Source organism: Pseudopipra pipra, chromosome 4 (genome assembly GCF_036250125.1).
Source record: "Pseudopipra pipra isolate bDixPip1 chromosome 4, bDixPip1.hap1, whole genome shotgun sequence".
Taxonomy (NCBI): Eukaryota; Metazoa; Chordata; class Aves; order Passeriformes; family Pipridae; genus Pseudopipra; species Pseudopipra pipra.
In genome coordinates this window covers 36,482,998-36,506,995 of record NC_087552.1, presented here as the reverse complement: position 1 = coordinate 36,506,995, position 23,998 = coordinate 36,482,998, and the positions used below count along the sequence as shown (strand labels likewise).

The following is a 23,998-nucleotide window of genomic DNA, read 5'->3' as shown; positions in this document are numbered from 1 at the left end:
AGGCAGAGGTAGTAACCTACTCAAGGCATTTAATCCAGACATGTGATGTATTTTGCACACTTTAGTACTAGATATGTAAATTGCTTACTGCTTAGTGGCAGGCTATGTTAATTCATAAGCTGCAAACTCTGCATTGTAAGTTAATGAACTTTTCTGTTAGAGGGCAAAGGTAGCAACAACATTCCAAGTGAAAGGAATTAAAATGGGTTTCCTTCTGCATTTTTTATCACGACTATTTAGTTGGTCCTCTCAGTGTTCATACTTTTCTCTCTTTAAGAAACAGCAGCATTTGCAGACTGTGAAAGAAATGTTTTCAGTTCTGGACATCTGTAAAGCAGCACATGCATGACTTAGCATGGATTTCATGTTATGTCATCAGATTAGTGTCTTGTGGTTTCTGTGCTCTGTTAAAAGAAGAAAGAATATAAGTGATGATATAATTCAGTTTACCTTCAAGTATAGGGCCTTACTTCGTGTAGGACTTGGACAAAGCTTACTATCTACTTTAAGTATGTACTTTTCTAGAGAAACTAATGCCGCGCAGTTCCCTTTTGCATCCATGTATCAAATTCTGAGATGTTGAAATGGAATTCATTCATTTTGACACTTGAGTAAGGGTGTGACCTCTGCCCCAGCATCTAAGGATATGCAGTAGTCTGCATATCCTTAGGTGCGACACAGAAAGGGGAAACAACAGCTTTTGCTTTCTAAGTTATATGAAAAGTTGTAAAATATTGCAAATAAAAAAATTTCAAACAGTACTTTCTTATTTTTAATTTGTCATCTGTAATGGAAGCACTGGGACCTGAGCAAACAGAGTGGCAGAAGTTAAAAATTTGAATTGTATCACTTACTTCATTTCCTGCTAGAATGACCAAGTAATTTTTACTAGTTGCTAGAAGACAAAATGATTTCCCCAAAAACTTGGAGAAGGTATTTGACAAGTTTCGTCAGAGTCATGGACTGTAAGATACCTACAGTAACATTTCTCAATAAGTGGTATTGGATAGTATTTTAGCCACTAAAATCCAGCTATGGTGCATGAGTGTACCATATTTAGTGTCAGGTATTTGATGATCTGGTTGAAATGAGTTATCTCATTAAGATTCACCGTGCACTTCTTTTATCTTTTGACTGAAGAGCTACCTTCTTAAATTTTTATTTAGGAAATTCCATGTGCATTTAATGGTGTTCTCTTATACATCCTAAAAAGCTATTCTTGCTCAATATCAGTAAAACATGTTGATGGCATGTGTCAGAAGATATATGTGTATTATTAATTGTTTGATTATATGAAAATGATGAAATAAAATGGCAGTAAAAGAAAATATATGTTAAAAACGTCCGTACTGTTTTTCTCAGGCAACTGTAGTGACTGTTTTTTCTAGTTTATTTTTCTTTAACTTGGCATTTTATATTCATGCAGTTTGCTGATTCATGTGATATTTTTAAGCTTCTATATCATTGACTATCTCTGTAAGTTCCATGATTGCAGTAGGGCCACTAGAAGCAAGAGGGCATAAAAATGCATTGACCTTGATGGTTTTTATTGATAGGTTAGGACATAACTGTTGAGAAATCTTGAATCCTGTCTTGAATCAAAGAGCAATTTGATTACATTATGAGTAGCTTTAACAAAAATAACACCTTACCAGGGTGTATTTTTATAATGATTCGTATTTCTGAAGTGATACGAATTTCTGAAATTGATATATATGTGTAAAAATTTCTTTCATATTATTTTAGCAATATGTATTTTTCTGTTTTTACTGTCTTTACTCTCTCTGGATCTACCCAATTTACAGTATTTTTCCCCATCTGATACAAGCTACATAGACTTGACTATAATAAAAATACATTAAAGTAATCATCCAGCATTAGCATTCACTAAGAACATTGAATTAACATCTTTATCACTGGTTTAATTACAGATTCTGAAGTGCAGTTTATGTCTTCAAAAATTCTAAGTTCAGGTATTGATTTTTTAGAAGTCCTGAGCTTGCTTAAAAGGGATATTTTTCTCAGAAAAAAGCTGTACAGGTCATATAAAAATAGCTACTAATTATTTTCTTAAAATCTGTGCAGCATTCCTAAGCTGAGACCAATAATTTTAACTGCTTCCTTCTATTAAGTTGCAAACATTTTTTAAACCCGTAGTTTTCCTTCCAGCCCATTTTCTATTGCCACATCTGTTCTTATTTGCTTTGTAATGATAATTGTGCTGTAATTCCTCTCTCATAATATTTTGTATTCCTTAACTTCTTCCATTTTGGACTGTTTTCACACTAGGGTGTTCTCTGTCTCCATGGCAATGAGAAGTAGCCTAGAACATTGTTCTGAGCCTTGGCATAAGAGACTTTTTTTTTTCTTCTGCTTGGAGAAACATACTAAAATTCTATCTGTGTGAGCGCCATGATATGGCAAATCTCATGATTATGTTTTTAATGAATTTTCTCCAGACTGAAAAACAAACAAACAAAAAAACTCAACAGAAGTATGGTGTGTGTTTTGTAACTGATTCCAGTTTTTTATCCTTGAGATGCTAAAAAGACAAAAATTTTCACCTTCTTGAATGAAAGTTGATGAGTAACACTTTTTTTCCCCTCTTGCTGTTGTCAGATACAGGTATAAAATGTTGTGCAAAAACTATGTAAGGACCAAAGCCTTTGCAAGTACCTTTCTTAGACACTTAGTAGACCCTTAAAACGTAAACTGTTACTGTCTTTGGACCCTCTGTGTGTACTTCACATCTTTCAGGACTTCTGTCTTGAACACGATACAACAATTTTTATTAGCTGCATTATATTATTTATATCTGCATTATACAAAGAAAGATGGAAGGGAGAAGAGGAAAAAAAAGACAAGTTACATGAGCTCTGGTCAGTCTGGCTCGTCAAGCACTGAGTATGTGCAAATTCTTGATGGATGTGCACAGACTATTTCTTACCTTTTATTTTTTAAGATGTTAGCTGTTTATACCAGTTCCCAGAGATGCCCTTATACAGTTCACTATTTTTTTAGTAGATACAAACCATAGCCTCACAATCATATTGTCAGTCTCTTTCAACACACCTAGGTCAATTCCTCCAGCCCCATGTTGTGATCTTCTCTCTCTGTATAGCCTGTTGCTGTTTTGCCACTCTTGGTTGCACTGTGCCATTATATGCAGAGGTCGTGGGTTAATTTTTGCCCTTGTTGCCTAAGGCTTGTGCATTATTGAAGGGGCACCTGAGGAAATGGAACAGCAACCCTTCTGAAGAGGGTTGTGAAAGTCCCACGGATAGCCTTTTACCTCCCGTGTCATCTGTTTTCATTTTTTCTCTCAATCTGTGTTAGTCTACAGCCCCTATAGTCTAACAAAGCCACTGTAAGGCCCTCCTCAGAAATTGAATCTTGACATCATAATAGGAGGAGCATGACCAAAACTTTTCATTTCTGTTTGTAGTGAAAAGATGGTTCATTTTTCTTTAATTCATAATGAGAAGTAAGAGATGCACTCTTAAAGAAACAATGTTTTAAATTTTACTGGGATTTAGAAGCTTATAGTGTTCATGCTTTGATATTAATTCTTATGTTTTCAGTATTTTCTCAGTATTTCTGAATATACGCTTTAGTGAGCATTTGGTATTTCTTGGCAAGTGATTTCAGTACTGAGCTATTCGAATGTACTGTTAGCAACACTGCTAGTACCAAATAGACAGCATCTGCAGAAATCTTACTGAATGAGATCTATGCAACGGAGAGAGAAGGCTGACAAGTGGTGGCTCCTAGCCCAGCCTCATCAATGGTACTAGAAATGTGAGGCAAAGAAAGGGAGCGGGATAAACATTAAATGTGTGGAGCTTGGTGCCAGAGTCACTGGAAGCAGCTATTGAGTCTAATTGTGCTTTGCTGGCCCCAAGAACACAGGCCTTGGGGGTGGCACAGCCCAGGGGCTGGAGCAGCGGAGGAAGCTGACATCAGCCTCCCCAGAGGCTGGCACTCAACAATAAACTAGTGTCCTTTCACATGTCACTCCAGCACCCCACTCATGGAGGCTGGCTGCCAAACAAGTAGGAAAAGAGTTTTGCTGCAAGGCTCAATCTTGCCTGCAGGTGTTTGGGTCTTTCTCTGCCAGAGGAGCAATGCTGATATTACCTCTGTGGTGGTTCGTTATTTTGGAGTTTTTCTCATATTGGTTCTTTGAGTTACTAAACTGATTGTTAAGATGGTAGTCAGCAATCTTAAATTCTTGATTCCCAGGAGTACTGATGTGAAGGGCCACTGCCTTTATCTGTATCTGATGTGCTTTGTGCACTGAACTCCTTTTGAGTTGTATAATATAATGTAAAAACTATATAATTAGTTTTGGCTAAACTAATTATATTTCTAATGGTAGACTTAATCTGGGGATATGGAGGCAAATCTGGCAGCAGTCACCTTTTTACTAGCCTGTAAATATCTTCTGAACTTTTTTTCTTCTAATTTCCTAAGTCTGTGTAATAAATGTGATGTTGTTTTCTTGAAACCTTGATTCACTAAAGAAGGGTTCCTGCTCTGTGCAGTTCTCAAAGGTGGCTTCATGGAGAACATAAGAGGTATTTCAGCTGGTGAGAAGAGGGACATCCTGTTGATAAGAAAGTATTGAGCCAAAAAATTTGCTAGACAAACAGTCCCTGCCTTCCTGGAACTAGTTCTGCTCCTATTTCTACTGCAGATCTGTAGCTATGTGTCATCACATAAGGTATGTACATATTGTCCAGCAGATCAAGCTGCCTGTTGAATGAATCTGGGGCAATAAGTAAAAGATGTGCTAAGGAGCATGGTGGTGCTGGAGAGTGTGGTATCTCCCTTGTTGTCATGTGGGCACTATCCTGCAGTTAACTGACTAAACCAACACTCTACATTTATACAGCAGAGTGCTCATATGGCTTATGATAGATCAGATGTCTATGCAGGTCATCAGAGATGAAAAAGGCATCTGATAAGCAAGTAGGTATCCACATGCTGCTGAATAACATCTGCATCTTGGATGCAGATTCCAGACTGGCTCAGATTTCAGGGTGAAGAATTTCCCACTACATCAGCATCACGTATTTTCCTGGTGCAACTTACACTTCCTCAGTTATGGTTTATGCTTTGGGGTAGTAATCTCATTAGATGTGGTTGTAGTATCTTAGTTATTCTGTGTATTCTGTCTGTGGCCCTCATTTTATTTGAGGAAACTGCAGTGTTTAGGAGTGGTAGATTTCCCATATGATATCAGCTTTGTAGGTGTCTGATCCTTTTATTGCTGTAACAGTTCTCCATGTGACCAGCAATTTAAAGCTTTGTAGGGTAATGACAGTGTTGCTGACCTTACACTGAAGGTCCTGGAGTAAAACATAACTGAAAAAAAATTTCTGCACACTTTTGGTGCTTTCTTTTTCCAGCACTGGAAGAGGTTGGGACAGAGGTATTGGATGACGACCCTACCACAGCTCTTTCAGTGAGACTTAGGATACAGAAATATGTTACAGAGTCACTGGGAAGGTTTGGGGCAGATGAGTCAAACCCCTGCTATTGTACAGGTGCAAAGACATGAAGGGGAGATAGTTGGCGAGCTCAAGTTTGCTGCAGAAGTGAGCTTCAGGCAAGCAGCTACAGTGTGGGATAGTTAGCCTATTCAGTTGGCTTGTTGAAGTGGAGTCTGAAAATAGCATATCTACCAAATAGCAAAGACCTAGCCTAAAAGAGGTAAAGAGTTTTCACATCAGATGAGAAGCAGATGTGTGTACTTGAGATGCAGATATAAGAATTGGAATAGAAAGCCCATTAAAAACTCCTTGAAATTAAAAAGAGCAAAATAGTCTCATAGCTAATGGCAGAGAGGAAAAAAAAAATCTAAATCTGAACTGTAGGTTTTAAGTTTTGCTAGGGAGCATGTGCAGCCTGACAGATTTTTGTTTTTGAAATTGTCAGATGTGATTTCACATCCATCTACAAAATGGAGTGTGTTGGTCTTCTTTGTTAAAAACAACCCAAACCCCTATGTAGGAATAGGGAGGCCAGCAGCAAAATGTATTTTTTGCATTATGTAAGTTGTATAAAATCTGAGTGGAATTTTGTATGGGCAGACTTAAGTTTGGTGTTGAATAAAGTTCAGAAAATCTTGTCTCTGCTTTGGTAACTGTTAGAAATATTGTTTCTTGAAGCAGTACCTGATATTGAACAGTTGCCTATTAGACTTTTTCTAAAATTGTTAGTTTGTAAGTCATATGGTTAACAAAATCCCTGTGCTGTAGCAGTGAAACTGTACTTGGATGGAATATAATTACAAAATCAGAAAGCTGCTTCAATTTTAGTGGATTCTCTCTTATAAATCAACTTTGATTTTAAAATATAAGCTTTTAATGTATAGGCCATACTAGAGCTAAAATGCTGAATACAAAACAAGGGGTGAGTTTTCTGTATTCAGCTTTTCAGGTCAACCTTGGTCTGAAAACATTTGTGAGGAACCTGCCCTCCTTGCTCTTGGACACCTGCTGTTCTCTGAGTCAGTCATCATATCTACCATGTATCATTATGTTCATTAGAATATAGATATCTCTTGGATAATAATTCAAGCATTATATGGCAGCATCTACAGAAAATGTTGCAGAGGAGAGATCAGTGAAATGATGTAACAAAGGCTTTACAGAAGAAAGAAAAGTGATAGGGTCATATTTTTCTATCTCTATTAAAAGATAGAAACTGCTGCATAACAAATTTTTATTTAGTGAGCTTTTTTCTGTTTTACCATACTTGACTGTGTATTTTATAAAAGTTATGTAGTAACTCATACTTAACTCATAGAACTTATGTAGTAACACATTTAAGAATGTAAGAATTCATATAGGAGAATATTGAAGTCCAAAAAGAAGCAGTAAATTTTTAAGACAAAATACCTTTTTTCCTCCCCCCCCCCCCCAATCTTTTCTGATTAAACTGCTTTTTTTGGTCATGTAGCTACTTTTTTTGTTGTTTTTGTAGATTTTCAGATGACCTAGATGATTTTTTTTTTTTACAGTAAGACTTTTTCAGGAAAAAGAAAAAAACATATTAGTCTCAAAGTATGTAAGTAATTGTACCATGAACTTAAGTTCTTAAAAAACACTTCATCACTATGACCCTGAATGAGCGTAATGCTTAAACGTGCATAATTTTAAGGCATGGATATTAAACTCATTGAAATCCATCATCCATGGCTGTTAGAAGTGCTTTGCGTCTTTCAGACAGAGACACACTTGAAAGAAATAGTGACATTTCACACAGTTTGAAGTAGAGCAGTAAGAATGAATCTTCTATTTAAAATGTATGAATATCTTTAGCTAGAAAGTGTTGGATAAATGGTATGATTACTGTTACAAATTTGTGACTTTATTCTGTATACTTTTGTATACAGAACTTGCCCTTTAACATGTTTGGGACAAAGGCAAGGAAGCTCCTGAAGAAGTTCAGAAGACAGACTCTCTCCTGAGATCCTGAGACATTGCTTTTTCAATTTATAGATTGTTAAAGGATACTTTATCTAGAGATGCTGTGATGCTACTCAGCCTTCACTGAGGTAGAACCGTGTCTGGGTCTTATATAAAAATTATGAAAATGAGGCTTATATTATGATCTCGATTACATTCTGCAGAGGATATTGAACATTATTATAATCAAACTTACTGACTGAAGATTAGGAAAGGTTTGAATGTAACAGGAAGCCATGTGATAGGATAAACAGCTTTAGGAATATTTGTAAAATTGTGGAACTACGATTTATTGAAGCAATTTCCTTATTTATTCTGAAAATCAATTCTAAACAACCCTTACTTAATCTGACAATCAATTCTAAACAGTTCTGTTTGTAGAAGGACATAGAAATTTTGTTTAACATATTCAATAATGGATTTTATTTAAGTCACAGATGATTTGAAAAATTAATTCTTTAGAATAATCAGTATAGATATATATGGTATGTGGGTATATATGTTTTGTATTTAAGATAGAAAATTCCATGCAAACCATAACCCATTGAAACTATAGTGCAATTAAAAAGAACAAAAACACTCCTCCCACCCAGCCTACAAAGACAGCAGAGAGGTAGACATAATGGGGAGAAGAAGAGAGAGCAAAGTAGTGTTGTGTTGTGGAGAGATTTATAATGCTGCTTCATCTTGAATGCTCTGCACAATTCTAGTTATCAAGAAAATAGACTTGGAAGAGAGTCAGAGAATGGTAATGAGAAAGGTGTGAAGTTGCTTTGTAGACAGAAGTAAGTCAGCAAGACTTCTAGAAATGCCTGAGGGATATTATATTTGAGATCTGTGGAGTTGTCTGCAGGATAGAAATGAACAAGAATTGATTTATCTTCTGGTTGGTTTGAGGCCAACTTGAGAACATGTAATTTATACAACCCACACTTGTACATTCTTCCTTAAGCAAAATGCAGACTGCTTTCCCTTAGAAGGGATTTTTGTCTCGGAATGACTCCTCTTCTGTTCTGATAGCTTTATGTTCTAGTTATTCTGATATTTCACTATTTTCTGCATGGGCTTGTTGTGAGTGAACATTGTTGATTTAGTAGAAATGGAAAGAGAATCTACCACTTTGATGTGTTTTCAAGAATTGTAAGTTTTGCCACTATGGTGGTTATTCATGGAACAGCATCGCGTTACAGCTCGTTCAAGCGTGTTCACAACACCACTGCAGGAATAACATCTCCATAGTTAGTATTAGGAGGAATAAGGGGAAAATGCTATCATAATCATAATTTCTGCTTATTTCTCGTGTGATTAACAAAAATCAATAGGTCTGTGAAATTTTTTATTACTTCAAAAATTTTTTTTTATTACTTAAAAATTAATAAAAAAGGCAAATAACATACATTGATTCATAGATTGTTAATCTGTGCGGCATCAGAGTATAGGAATATGTAAGTATTGGTACAGAAATATGGTTAATTTTGCACTTAAATATTCTGCTCATTTCTTTCTTTCTCTTTCAAAGCACACATTTCCATAACAACATTTTCACTAAATAAAACCTCATCCGTGAAATATGGTTTAGGCTGCAAGCACTGTTTGTTTGGGTTCTTTGGGGGTTTTTTGTTTGTTTGTTTATTTGGTTGGTTTTTTTCTTTTCATTTGAGGTAAAAATCTTTAACTATTAAAACCCAGCAAGTGTTTTGTACCTGCAAAGATGTGTTTGATGCTTGATCGTTTTTAAGTTATGATTGTGACTTTGACAACTGCATGAGACTCACATTTTCCCAGTAGTTAAATTGAGATTTTTTTACAGTGGTCTTTTAGCAAGGTAGATGGAACTGCTGCATTTGACAGTACACCCACTTCAGTTTGTGAAGCTTAGTTTAGGCAGTCTTAAAATGTTTGGTATAGTCTTTTAAATATTTTGTTCTACAGAATAGGGAGTTAGATTACCACATAATAATAAACAATTCCAGTCATTTTCCTGTGCCACGTATTATCTGAGATATGCAGATCAATTTATTGTTTTGGCTATGGATTTGTAATTTATTTCTGCAATTTATTTAATTCAAGGTTTTCTTTCTTGAAATTGTAGCCTAATATAGCTGATGACATAATTAGGAAGATATTTTATGTTTGTAAGATGATTTGTAGAAAATACAGCTAATTAGACTTACCTAATGAAAGGTCTTACTGATGCAATTGAAAGCTACATAACAAAATATTTATTTTTAAAAAATTCGTGTATAATTCTTTAAGATAGCTGAATTTATTGATGGCAGCTTTGAAACTTTACTTTTGAAAACTCAATCAGTGAAAATGTAATTAAGTTTTTCAGTATTTTAGAAGTTAAAGTACAGGAAAACTACTGTAACATTTTAAAAGCAGTGTTAGAAACATTACCTATACAGCTACTATGAGAAATACATTTTCTATTTTAAATGCTAAGGAGTAACATTTTTGAATGGCATTTTTATTTTATGAGTGCAAATGGCCTCTGAATTATACTGTTTTATTCTGTGTAATTTGTCCCATTATGATAACTGTAATCTTTTTCTCTCCTTTTTTTTTTATTTTATTTTCCTGCTTACCTTTTCTAGGAAGTAGAGGTTGGTATACATCTTCTGTCTTTCATGATACTATGAGTTTTTTGTGTATACATTGATTCCTTATGTTTTACTAAATTTGAGTTGTTTCTCCCTCTCCAGGATGATTATTTTCGTACATGGAGTCCGGGTAAACCATTTGATCAAGGTAAGACTCTGCTACTAGTTACTTAAATTTTATCCTATTCAAGTATTAGTAATTGTGCTCCCGTTCTAGAATGCCTACAGAATTCTATCAGTTTGTATAATTTCCTCTGTCTTCAAGTGATTTATTTAAAGAGTACCAGAAATTCAGCTTAATCATCATTTTATATCTGTGATTTTTTCAAACTTTTTTTGATATAGAGAAAGAGACGGGAGCATTAGAAACCTCTAAAGTAGCTTAAAGTTCCCTAACATAAACGTGAGGTTTGTGAAGTTTTGTTTTATTTATATATTTAAGTAAAGAACTGATGCTTTTCATTAGGACATCTGAAAAGAAACAGGCATGCAATCTAATAGTTGTCTTTTGCAGTTAAAAAAAATCACTAGGATTTTGAAAGTCTCTTTATATGTAGCACATAAAAAAAGATCTAGAAAACTAGTTTTGGGAATCTGTCATGTTCAAGTAATCTGTCTTGGGGCAAAATGTAGCTGGAGCTTTGAGAATGCTATAGTACAACAGTTTTAGTCTAAAAATAATTTGAGTAAATGCAGTAAATTTTCCTATTACACATTCCCTCCCCAGGCATTGGAACTTAATGATTGCTGTCAATATAATCCACTTCATGTGTTTTGTTTCAAAGTGTGGGGCTGCCATTTTGAAACAACTGAGAATCTTGATGCTTTTTAATTGCTGAAAGAAATGCTTCAGGGACTTGGGTTTTTTTCATAGTACCAGTGGCACAAATGCAATGAAGAAATAGCATAGGGACTTGTAAACAAGACACTGAGATAAAAATATGTTGCAAAAATGATATTTATTCAGTTTAAAGAACTTACCAAAATGGATACTGACTTATAAGGGAGATTTACAATGAATTTTATTTTATTACAGCCATATTTCTTAGAGGTTTCCACCAAGTTCTATGACTTTGTTACTTTAATATGAAGTGCCTTTTGTCTTTTCCCTTTACTCTGGTTTTTGATAGAGGGGCATGGTCTGCAAGTATGTTTTTAGTATGAGAACTTATAAGTGACAAAATTTCTCATCTGAAAGCATTGAATTGAATATTGTGTGAGTTTTGAAGTTTTGCTCATGCTTTTTTTTTTCTTGATATGTTTTTGGGGTCTTTTGATTTTGGTGTTTTTTGAGTTTTTTTTGTTGTTGTTGTTGTGGGTTTTTTGTTTGTTTGGTGGTTTTTTTGGTTAGTTTTTTGCTTTGTTGTTTTTTGTTTCAATTGGCTGTGAGTTTTTTCAGAAGTTATACTGAAATGCCTTTTTCCCCAGATTTGCACTTTTATACACACTGGTGTGTTCTATTACTCTGAGTTTTTTGGGCATCCTAATACTAATGTTTGTTGAGTACTTTTCTGAATTTACAAACAATCTAACTAAGAAAACATTTTAAAGTTCTTCTACCTAGTTTGCAAAATGCATTGTGTATTGGACAGTGAATATTTTAAAATCACATCTACAGAGTTCAACTTTCTATTTTTATTTCCTTGTTAAATGAAAATTTACATTGAAGAGTGAAATGCATTTGCTGAGTAGTTTTATCTACAATTTACTGTGCAATTTTGTAACTGAAAACCAAATAATGCTAGTTTGTAAGAGTTTTTAATAATAAAAAGTATACAGAGGTTTTATTATCAAAAATGTTCCCAATACCTTAATTTGTCAGTCTGTCATTTAAAGACTATTAGGGTTTTTTTTACCTGCCAGTGCAAGTCTTCTATGGTTCTCTCTCTTTGTAAAAGACATACAGCAGTGACAATCTCGACACATTTTTTTCCTCATATAATTAATGAGATAGGAGAAAGTGGAAGTTGGTTGACTATACAAACTGAGTTGTAGGTGTACATTTTGCTAGTGCCTGTAAATGTTGATCCAAAGCTGTGCCGTAAGCACTGCTGCAGCACCATTCCACTCCAGTTGTGTATTACTTCACCAGTAAGTTCGAAGCAAATAGTGTTTAACTGTTAACTAGCTTTTTCACCTCCGTAACTGTGTTGGGACGAAGTTGGGATGATATTTTTGGTCTGTGCTTGTCCTTAGCCACCTGCAGAAGTTTATAGTTCTCCCTGCCAAGTTCACTGATAAAACAGTGAATTTGGCCTTCGAGGGAGAACTTCTGTATTAACTGTTCTAATTGGTCTCTTGTGATTGGTCAATGGCTCGTCAAGGGCATTTGGAGGAGAAAGTGATGATGAGAGGAGGAAGGCTCTCCCCCAGACTCAATTGGGAAAGACCCCCAGGACTCACTGCGCATGCGTGAGGGGATTTCCAAAGTTCTCACGCGTGCGCAGAAGGGGTGCACTTACATAACCAAGGGGGTGGGATTGAGAACCCCTGACGGGGCGGTACTGACCACACCTCCCCGGGCAGGTGTACTCAATGAACTGTATAAAAGCAGACACGCTTTCCGTGTTGGGGTGCCGGCTCTTCACGAAGGACCAAGTTGCTTTTAGTGGGGACGCCTGCTGGAGTGGGAGCCTGCCAGCCCTTCGGAACATGCAGCTGCTGCAGAGAGGTTTTATTACTGGTTAGAGTGGGTAAGACTCTCTTATAGGTGACACCTGGGTGAGTAGGGTGTCGAGCCTTCCTTTTAGGGTTTTTTTGTTCACTTTTCTCCTTCCTAATCCCTTTCTCTTGAGTGCCTGTTTTTACTGTTAGCCACCCTTCATAATAAATAGTTACTTTGTTAACTAGCAACGGTGTCTAGTTTTCCACCTTCCAGTATCTCTCGAACCTTTTTCCCCCATAAAGTAACCCCTCCCCAATACAGTAACCATACACATAGACGTACAGGTTTTTGGTATGTATTTTTTTCTTTTACCAAAGTGAACTATTCAAAGGAATAAATAAGGACGTCACAAATGACTGAATGTGGAGTCCTGTGATCTGTTGGGGCTCACTGCAAGCGAAGCAGTCTGTGTTAGAGAATCTTTATGAAGGTTTACCTTTCAGTCTTTTGTTACTGCCATTCTGGTTAGTGCAGCAACTACTCTCTCAAGTGAGAACGTTCCATAAAAAACATTCTTTCAAATTAAAACATGACACTCATAAGTGAAAGATAAACTTTTAAAATGTAGAGATAAGGTTACAGTAAGAGACTGAAATTGTCCCATGTCCCATGTTACAGTAAGAGACTGAAAATGTCCCATGTCTGTTTTGTTCAAGTTTGTAATAATACTGCTGAAGATACAAGCAGGTGTGTTCTTTGAGGACAGAAATAAAAAATATCCCTAATTTATCAGTGTTTTATTTCTTTCTGTTTTTTTGTCGATATTTGGCTTTTCAGAAACTTATCTATAAAGCTGCAAAAGTATGGGATAAGTAAGGAATCTTTTTACCATGAAAAGATCTGAACACCAGTTCTACTAGACAGGATATTTTTTTCTGTTAACTATGAAAGCAGTGGATTATAGGAATTACTAGTGCTTTACAGAAATACTTTTTTTCCTTTGCTGATTTGAACTATAGCAACATTACGTAATGAAATGACAAATATATATCTGAAAGTTTTAAAATAAGTATATGAACAACATATGAAGTCTTCAAACTCCAACTGACTACACATAATAGAGGTGTCATATCTGCATTTTCAAATTTTTAGTTGCAATTTAGAAAATGCTCAATCTTGTGGTTTAGGCTGTAGTGTAAGTACATATAACTCCTTGTTGATATCACTAGTAGTCAGACAAATGGGTTCTTATTATTTATGTTTATTACTTTGTTTATCCGTATTCTGCTTGAAATGGGAACCTTTTTCAAATAATTTTTAGTCAACACTCATAAGAATTTGCAGGTAGTATTTTTGAGGAACCATTGCATGCCACATAGGTGTATCTTTGAGGTCTACACGTAGTTATTATTTTTCTAAGATTTCTTTGTCTCTTAAAGCTTTTTCTAAGATTTTGCACAGATTTACTATAATGGATAATGTATTTTTATATACTTTTTTAATCCTTAATCAGAACCCAAACGTTATGCTAATATTTTGTTGTAATATTTGAAAAGACAGTGGTTCCAGGAACTGGTAGTTGTGAATATAATAATAAAATGTAGTGACTTAGTTTTAAGCCTTCCAGTGCCTAAAGGGACCTACAAGAAAGCTGGAGAGGAGTGACTTTTTACAAGGACATGTGGTGATAGGACAAGGGGGAATGGCCTTAAGCAGAAGGAGGGTGGGTATTTATATTAGGTATCAGGAAGAAATCTTTACTGTAAGGAGTGTGAGGCACTGGAAGAGGTTGCCCAGGGAGATTATAAACTCCCCATCCCCAGAAGTATTCAAGAGTAGGCTGGGTGGGGCTCTGAGTAACATGGTCTAGTGGAGGGTTCCCTGCCCATGGCAAGGGAATTGGAACTAAATGGTATTTAAGGTCCCTTCCAACCGAAACCATTGTATGATTCTATTAACAGTGTTTCAATTCACTCTTCTATACTTCCGTGTATTTTTAAAGGCATTATGTTAATATGAGGAATGTGTCAGAATTGCTTACGTAGACAGATGTGTGTAATTCCATTTGTATTAATAAGAGTGGCTATATGGAAATATAAGTCCAAGCATTCTAGGAGGTTAGCCCTTACCATAAAAATGTATAATGTTATTTACTCCTGGTATGCAAAATCTATTTTAAAAGATGGAAAAATACTATGATTTGCATTGCCATCTACCAACACCATTCCTTAAAGCAACATTTGACATTTGTCCAAGGTATACTTATTCTCATTGAACTCTTGTCTGTTTATATCCATATGATAGAAAAACATATTTAAATAAATGTTTTGACTATATATATATATATATATATATGTGTATATATATACATATATATATATGTATGTATATATATATACACATATATATATGTGTATACACCCTTAAATGTTTATATATTTCTATAAATATCCCAAGGTAACTTCTTAATAAATAATTACGTGGAACGGGTATTATTGTTGGAATAAATCTCAATGCTCTATTATAGTTACTGCTGAAAGGAGGGTTTTGCTCTTTCAGTGGTTTTAGAAATAAGCAAGTAGGATGTCTTGTGTTTTAGACTATTCCAAGCTGACTATTCTAGTAGCTTTAATTTATGTTTTATCAGTACTGACTCAAATTAACCCCCCTTTATACACAGTGTTTTCTAACACATTTTCTTCATATACCACTTCTACATCAGATGTAAATATATGGGATGCTTCTGGTACATTTTATTTTTAGACTACAGATGGTAGCAGAGCTTGGAGGGTGTAACTATTGAATAGAATTACATACACAAAGACACTAGTGTAATTTTTGAAAGTGGAGGAGATGTCTTCCTTTGCTCAATACTGTAGAGGAACAGTGGAGTATATTCATGTAATTGAAAAAATACAAAATGACATTTCCATGGAGGATGAACAGCCTGAAGGTATAAATGGTTTGTAGATGTATTTATAGCATTTCTTGTAGACTATTCTACAGAATTATTTTTGGCTTTCATAGTATCAGGTTATATTAGATGCCTGTTTACAGAAGAAAAACTGTAGATACCATTGTACAACAGAAATAGATTTTGAAGCAATTTCGCTTGTATTACTTTAATCTTTACCTTTTAGCTCTGTATGTTTCATCTACCTAGTTCTGTAATAATTTTGATAACTAAGGATATTCAAATGTATGCAAACACATCTCTGTAATTTGTGAATACGTTTCTGTACTGTGAACTGAAACCATTTAGAGTCATATTCAGTAAAATAATTTGATTCACTCACTTCCAAGCCCTAGGAGGTTACAAGAGAGTTTAATGAAGATCCATTAGTTGAAGACTGTGAAAACAGTTGTGTAGATTTAACTTTGCTGCATTTGATATGTGCACTCATGATCTAGTTTATGTAGCAGAACTATTGATGTTTTTAAACTAGAAGTATATATCCATTGCTTTCAAGATAAATTGCAGTACTTTGCAATTAGTATGTATCACAAGGCACTTTAAAATGTTGGCTGAGATAAAGAAATAATGTCTTTGTAGGAGGACTCCATGAATTTTAGAAAGAACAGAACTGAAAAGCTGTTAAAAATATTTCATACTTATTTACTATTAAGAATAAACTATGTTTAATCTAGTTTCCAGTTTGAGGTATTTAGGAATCCTGGTCACTAATGAAATATGCTAAATCCTGTGTTAAACAGATTACCACTGCTTTATGATCCTTTCAGATAGCCCTTGCCTGAAAAGATTTTTTTGTAGATGTCTGAGGAACCCTTTAATGGTGCTTTTTGTTAATTATCTGATGCTGTGCTTCAGTGATTCTTTTATTATTTCTCTTTTATAGTTTTATCTACTATGGTAACACCTTCCATGAAAGAGCCTTGTCCTGTACGATTCACAGACTTGGCTCCTAACTCAGATGAAGTGGGTAGTACAGATCTGCTTCTCTACTTAGGGCTCTCAAATTGTTTCAGTATTTATTTCTATAGGGTCATCAAATGGATTCTAAATTGTATAGCTATTTTCAAAAGAGGCTATAGAAAGGATTTTTACTGAGGCCAAACCCAGCACATAATACGAGATTTTACTTGCCTTCAGTAGCAGTCTAAGCCCTTGCTCCTGCTCTCCTGACACCTTTGCTTTATGCCTTACTGTTACATCTATAGAGTCACCAAATCTTGAATTGTTATAAGGTGAAGTAAAAAGTTTATTTTTTCATTTTTTTTAACATGGCCAAATCCTGGATTCTGGTAGCCATTCAGACACACGAATAATTATGTCAGAAAAGTGGAAATAAGGCACAGGGTGACAGTGACTGGCTAGAGGTACAGCATCAGAGCTATGGCCTGATGAAGTTTCCTAGTTTGCCACAGAGATTAAGTAGAAGACTTGTAAAAATCTAATGGAGGTAGTTACTAAGAATATGAAATTTGAAATCACATATTACTGTTTAGTGGTGAGGGAAAACGAAATAGCTTAGTAAATCCCTTAAAAAAACCCCAAACAACAGAGACTGTAAAGAAGAAAAGAAAAGGCTATACATAGTTTTTCCTGAATAGAAGAATAATATTTTAAATGTTGAAAGTTGCTTTTTGACCCATTTTTATTTAAATTGCTCTTATTTAAAAACCTGTTTATCTTCTGTAGAATTATAAATGTAAAGAATGTAAAGACCTACTCCATTTAAAATTTACTTTGTAATGTCAACTTTTTTTAATGCAACTTCTTTTCTGCAGTTACAGATGTTGGTAGCTATGAGTTGGGACACAGACGAATACTCAGAAGTGACTGAAATTGTAGATTTATTACAAGCTAATGGCTGCAGAACACCTGTAGTCCCGTCTGTATTTCCAGACTACAGGGTTCTCTATGGGTTCTCTCCATCTGGAGACCAGAAGTGTGTCACATAAACATGAATCTAATGATCCAAGAGAAACCCTGGAATAAACATTACAAAGTCAATTCTTAATGGAGTAGGTCTTCACATTCTTTACATTTGTATTATTATAGAAGATATTCTTATGGTTTGAGTTTTCTTTTTCTTTTATTTTTTCCCTAGTGGCTACTTAAATCTGCTTGGAACTTTTGCAGGTTTGGTATGTTTGTGGTTGTTAGCTTGTAACAGTGAAATATCTTTAAATACTTCAAAACTGAAGCATTTGAGGTTTGCCTTTAATTTCAGTATAGTAAGCTCAAAGAAGCTTTCATAGATGGTTTCTCTGAGTCAAGATGCATAACTGACTTAAAAAATTAATGTGCTCTATATATTGTGTGCAATATATGATTTCAAATTTTGTGTATTCTTTACAAAATGTATTTTATAATTTGATTTTATTACAAGTGCATTTCTTGATAATTTTCATTATTCTAGGCTTCTTCAAAATACAGATATATTTATATTTCTGATTCGTTAGATACTTACATGAATTGTCTACTGGATTCTGGTTTAATTGCTTAAAAAAATTTAAAAGCTGAAGTTGATTACTGTAAAATAAAATTCTGATTAAAATACCCTTTTTATCATAAAAATACATAATGAAATACTGAAATTAAAGTTCTCCAACAGACAAAAATAGAATCATACACTCATTAGGATTGGAGAAGTCTTCTAACATCGTCAAGTACAACCATTAACTGCGCACTGCCAAGCCCACCACTAAACCATGTCCCTAAGTGCCACATTTACACATCTTTTAAATACCTCCAGAGATGGTGGCCCAACCACATCCCTGGGCAGCCTGTTCCGATGGTTGACAACCCTTTCAGGGAAGAATTTTTTCCTCATATCCAATCTAAAACTTCCCTGATGCAACTTGAGGCCATTTCCTTTTTGTCCTCTCACTTTTTAGCTGGGAGAAAAGACCAACCACTTCCCCTGCTACAGCCTCCTCTCAGGTAGTTGAAGGGAGTCATAAAGTCCCCTCTGAACCTCCTCTTCTCCATGCTAAAGACCACCAGCTCCCTCATCTGCTTCTCATAAGTGCTTCAAGACTCTCATCGTTGCCATTCTGTGGACTCACTCCAGCACCTCAGTGTCCTTCCTATAGTGACGGGGTCCACAACTGAACACAATATTCGAGGTGCAGCGTCACCAGTGCTGTATCCTATAGCATGTTGTTTGCAAGAATAATCATCTCAGTGTGTGAGATAATAGGTGAGGGAATTTTCAGGAAGATGCATTTCTGCTGTTACAGGTCTGCAGATGTTTCTTTCCCCTTGTTGCCCAATTAGAGAATTCAGAAGTCAGTTCTGACGCAGCCAGCATGTCTCTAAATTATGATTTTGTGTATTTAGGAAAGGATAATATAGTGCTTAACTGTTTGCTAGTGATATATTACTATTGCGAATGTTCAAGTAGTCTTATGACTACTTTGGACTCACCAATCTGAGCCCAAAATAACTGTGTTCTTTGGCAATTTAAATGAACAGGACCTTTTCTGACTTTTCACAGATAATGATAAGGAGGGCATTTGACATAGACTATGTGGAGTTTCTCATTTACATCTCTTTCTGAGCTATGGGTAACCTATGTTCTTGTAAACTTTCAAGGAATACCCAAAAGAGAAAACACAAAATAATGGGAATGTTTTTGAAGCAGGGATCACAGATATTTGTGAGGGGGAGAATTTCTTATCATTTAGTCACTTCACAAGTGGCTAGAAAAAGTGTGGCTCAGTGAAGATGATTGTTTTAAAGGGAGTGGAGAAAGAATGAGTGAAGTACTTTGAAACTGTGAAAAAAAGAGATCAGCTTTAGTGGGTTTGTTCCAGAGGAAGAATAAAGACCAGCAGATTTAGTTTTGTTTTTTGAGCATTTATTTTGACTTACATTATCAGTACCAGAATAGCAGGTACCATGTTATGAATCAGTATAAATGCATTTTTATGTCCTTTTTTAAAAAACTTAATTGCAGCAGTGAGAAAAAGTACAGTATTTTATGTGTCAGGTGGTTAGAAATCGGTGTTAGACATTTCTTGGCTTATCAGAACTTCTGTCCACATAACTGCAACCATTGCAGGGCAGCTGGACACTCAGTGCTAATGTACCAGAGCTTAGTAATATAAACCACTAGGAAAAATGGTGCATCTGAACAGAAACCTGATAAGAAACTTTACACAATTGTCCCTGATTCATCGGTATGGAGATTTCTGAGCACTCGTGAGAGCAGGCTTCTTGGGTAGAAGCAAGCTGCATACATACAGACACCTTAATTATTGCAGCACTTGCTCACCAGTCAGAAACCAGACTGGTTCCCAGGATGTTCAGGGATTTGAATCTAAACTTCTGATTACTTCCTTGGCCACCTACAGAGAAACCTACTGTCTGACCTTCTTACTGAAGTTGTAGATTCATGTAGCCACATGGAACAAGTGTTCAGGAAGATTCCTTTTGTGAACATCCAACTGTAGCTATCCATGGTTTTTATGCTATGTAGTGAATCTTAAATGGCAGATACAGTCCGTGGGAAAAGAAACAAAAATATGAGATTCTTCTTTTTTGGAACATCTCCATCAGATTGCTGAGGTAGACTCTTTCTTGTTAATGCTCTGATTTTTATTTATGAATTTCAGATTGTTAGCTGCACAATGATTCATTTTCTTGTTGAAATTAAAAGGTGTTTATTCTTAGTATGTATGTTACATAATAAGATAGGGATGTCTTGTTACATATCCACAGCAGTGTGGATTCAAACCATCTGTGGCTGAGGATAGTCTGTATGTACAGATGCAAATTTTGAATGCTGATCACTGTACAATTTAGGCAAAAAATAACCATTATCACTGTTAACTGTAATTAAACATTTATCTGGATTCCATGCTAGCTGACAACATCAGCTGAGTGTTTAGGTGTTCTGTCTTGTTGTCCTCTCTACTGTTACTAGAAATTGTGGTGCTGGGATTCTGCTCATATCTTTAGACCCAACACACTTCTCAATGAGAAATCCTGCTTTAGGAGGTGAGAAATTGTCATCTTTCGAAATGGAGAAGTAAAGACATTGATGATCTTTAGGTATCTTCAGGAATTGTGTGGCTTATCAAAGCAGGTAAATATGAGTCATTCCCTCCAAGGGGTCTGCCTAGGGTTATAACATAGGCATTTGACCTATTTAATAATATTTTAGTTAAAACTTTCAGATAATTTAAATATTTTTTTCCCTCTGTTGTCAAAAAATGAAAACTTTGTAGACAAAGGAGTCAGTCAGACTTGCGTTTTAAATTACAGGAACTAAACTACTCATGGGATACACAAAGCATAGCTGAAGTTTCAGTAAGTGCAAACACAATCTAGCTGGTTCTTATTTTGCCCATCAGAAATGAATCAAAACTCTGGAGGAAGGAAATAGAGTTTAAGTCTGAAAACTTTGTCCTTAACCTTTTTTATCCCTTTCATTGTACTAGGAGTGGAAAATTAGGAATATGTCAGAGTGCACTTAGAAGATTGTGGAATAATGATAATTTACTGTGGTTTCTGCCACAGAACTCCTGTTAAGAGTATTCCTGTGTTATGTCTTGCTATTCTTTATTTCCTTTTGTATTCCCAATAAAAATTATGTTCTGGCTAATGTCTGTTTTCGGGAGCGCTAGCTGTAAATTAACTTACAGAAGAGATGATGAGAAGCTTTTCTTAATTGCTTTTCCAAATTTGAATTATAAATGAATAGATCTATTAGTAATACCTGAATCGATGTTTTGGATATTAATTGCTTCCTTAGCATGTGAGAAGAACAAATCCATATTCATCTATAAAAGTCCCTAATTACGTTCTATAATTTTTCAGCAGAGCAACTTATTTGTCATTTACAATATAAGTTCTTAGAGAAATAATAGATGTTTAAAAGCATTTTATACTTTGGAAGTGCATTTTGTAACAGTGGTATTTTTCTATTTGTTGGAATTTAATTAACATGACATTTCTTATTATTGTAGCCAGATATATGGACACATGGCATATAGGCAAATAACCTATTGCAAGCTTAGTGTCCTGAATATTAAAAGCTGTGTAAAGCTGAACATTATCAAGTGGTTAAAGCTAAGATCAGACCTGCATCTTTAGAAGCTGTTTGTATGACATTCTAGGAATTCAGCTGATACAGTAATAAAGAGATGATTTCTGGCAAGCCTTACATAACTGTGTTGCTCATGTCTGGAGTCTCCTCACCATAGTAGAAACCTTCACCAATTTTCAATAGGAGTATAATTGAGCTGTACAGTCAACGTTTTCACTTCAATTATGGGGAAAAAAAGGCCCTAACTTTCATAATTATGACAATATTTTAGTAAATGTGAATTCGATAAAAAATCAGATTGATGCCTATTTTGTGCTAAAGACAATAGCTCTGGAAATACATCAGTCCCACAGTGGGATTTGTCACTTGTTATGTTTTTGGTGTGAACATTGTACTGTTTCAAAGATGCTTATTTTAGCAGAAATGGAAAGAAATATGCAGTGTTGTCAGTGCAAGTCTGCGTACCGTAAGTGAGCTGACATAAAGCAGCCACATTTTGTCAAGGATAGCTAGGAGATGTAGTAAAGAAGTAAAGACTTAATGCCATATATTTCCTGATATAACTGAGTTACATGCTTAGAGGAAATCAATGGTACTTTTTCTGGAATAAATTTATTCATTTTCATCATAGTTTAAGATCAGACATACAGTCAGCTATGTCCCTGCATTGTAAGGGGAGTCCAGTTCTTCCCCAGCATGAAGAACTTCAGTCTATGGTTTTGAAAAATGTCTTTCTTGTGGTTTAGCCTTTATTTCCCATGAAAATTGTCCATTGGCCAGTTCCAAATATCAAGTAAAACTGGCTTTAAAAAAAGGGCAGGTAATTTCCCTGCTTTTGTAAATATCTATTTTAGTCCTTTCAAAGCTGGGAAAATAGCTAATGCAATCCATAAGTTTGCCACTTTTAAAAAACAGGTTAAAAATAAAAACAGAAGATCATGCAAAGTAGATTAGTAAAATGTGCATCCTATGTCCTTTATAGCATGGGGTTGACTACAGCATGTGATACTCAAAGAAAAAAAAAAGAGAAAGAAGTGCTTTTTACATCTTCTATCAACATTTCTTTCTGTGTTTTTATCCTCTGTGTTGCTAAGTGTTAGTCCAGGAAGCCATTGACCCTTCAGTTAATTAACTTTTTTGCCTTCCAAAAATCTGCATTTTTGTATCAGTGGTTTATTTGGTCTCTCCCTTGCTGTTATAAGATGGTTTCACAACAAAAATATTGGAAAAAGGGAGGCCACATAACACAGATAAGATGAGGAAAAAGGGCTTCTGTAGGGAGTTTGTGGCTGAGAGAGAACAAGTCCATCAGGACTTGAGTTAGTGTCAATGGTAAGACCATGAGTGTTGAACATGCCTTTGAATATAAAGATGGTCTTGTGATTTGGGCACCTGTGGCTCTGGTGGCTTACTCACCCTTCTTAGATAGTAGCCCCAGACACAGTCCCATAGCCATTCTTGCTATATAATGATTATATACCTCACCTGAAGTGATCAAGAGTTACATGCAGGACATGATAACCATTGAGTCAGCAAATACTGAAAGATTACATTGGTTCTGTAAGAACTGATTGTGTGTCCTGGTTTCCATTTGACCTTCATATTGTCCTAAAGGCAAAGTATGAAAGTACCATCACTTGCTTGCAAAGTTGGGTTCTGCCTGTAACATTTTGCTAAAATGTAACATATTACCAAAACCATGTTGTATGGTTTACTGAATTTTGATGTAATTGTCAAAACACATCTTCAGAGTCCCAAGAACTTGGGAAAAGAAATAACCTTTTCAATGGGAATGGTTTCATGATCTCCCCCATTCACCCTTTTTCCTGAAACCTGTTTTCTGCTTGATATTGAACTCAGCATCCTTATATGATTCCAGATTTCTCTTGCTTATGTTTTTTTTTATTTCATTGACCTATTCACTTTTGCAAAGCAGTTACCTGAAGATAGGCCATATTTCCAGTATTGCTACCCTAGTGTCTCCAACCAGGGAACATTTGGGGGAGAGGTACTTGGACAAGTACCTTAAGTGATTATCTCTTCAGTTTTACTAAGGGCTGGCATTATCTTCTGCCTGACTTTAAGCAGAGGAAGTATTTGAAGTGGAATCTAAAGTAAATTGGAGGAGGATACTGAATATGCTCTCATTAATTTTGACTCCAACTCTGTTATCCTAGTTCAGTAATTTTTTTTTGCTGTGCTTGCTTCCTATTTGTATAGAGTTGTTGTAATTGGATTTATTCTGGATTACTTGTTGTGTTTTTATGGCTGACTTGCTGTAGAAGTAAAAAGAAG

At 35.2% G+C, this 23,998-nt stretch overlaps 1 protein-coding gene across 2 annotated transcripts in view; it reads left to right on the top strand.

Annotated features, from left to right (window-relative positions):
* SPOCK3 (SPARC (osteonectin), cwcv and kazal like domains proteoglycan 3) overlaps positions 1-23,998 on the top strand; it is a 185,071-nt gene that overhangs the window by 68,177 nt on the left and 92,896 nt on the right. Inside the window, exon 3 of one of the 2 annotated variants that reach the window (XM_064652418.1) lies at positions 10,181-10,226. The exons of the other annotated variant lie outside the window; for it this stretch is intronic. Coding sequence (XP_064508488.1) covers positions 10,181-10,226 — 46 coding nt within the window. The remainder of the gene's footprint in view (positions 1-10,180; positions 10,227-23,998) is intronic. 2 annotated transcript variants of the gene reach the window in all.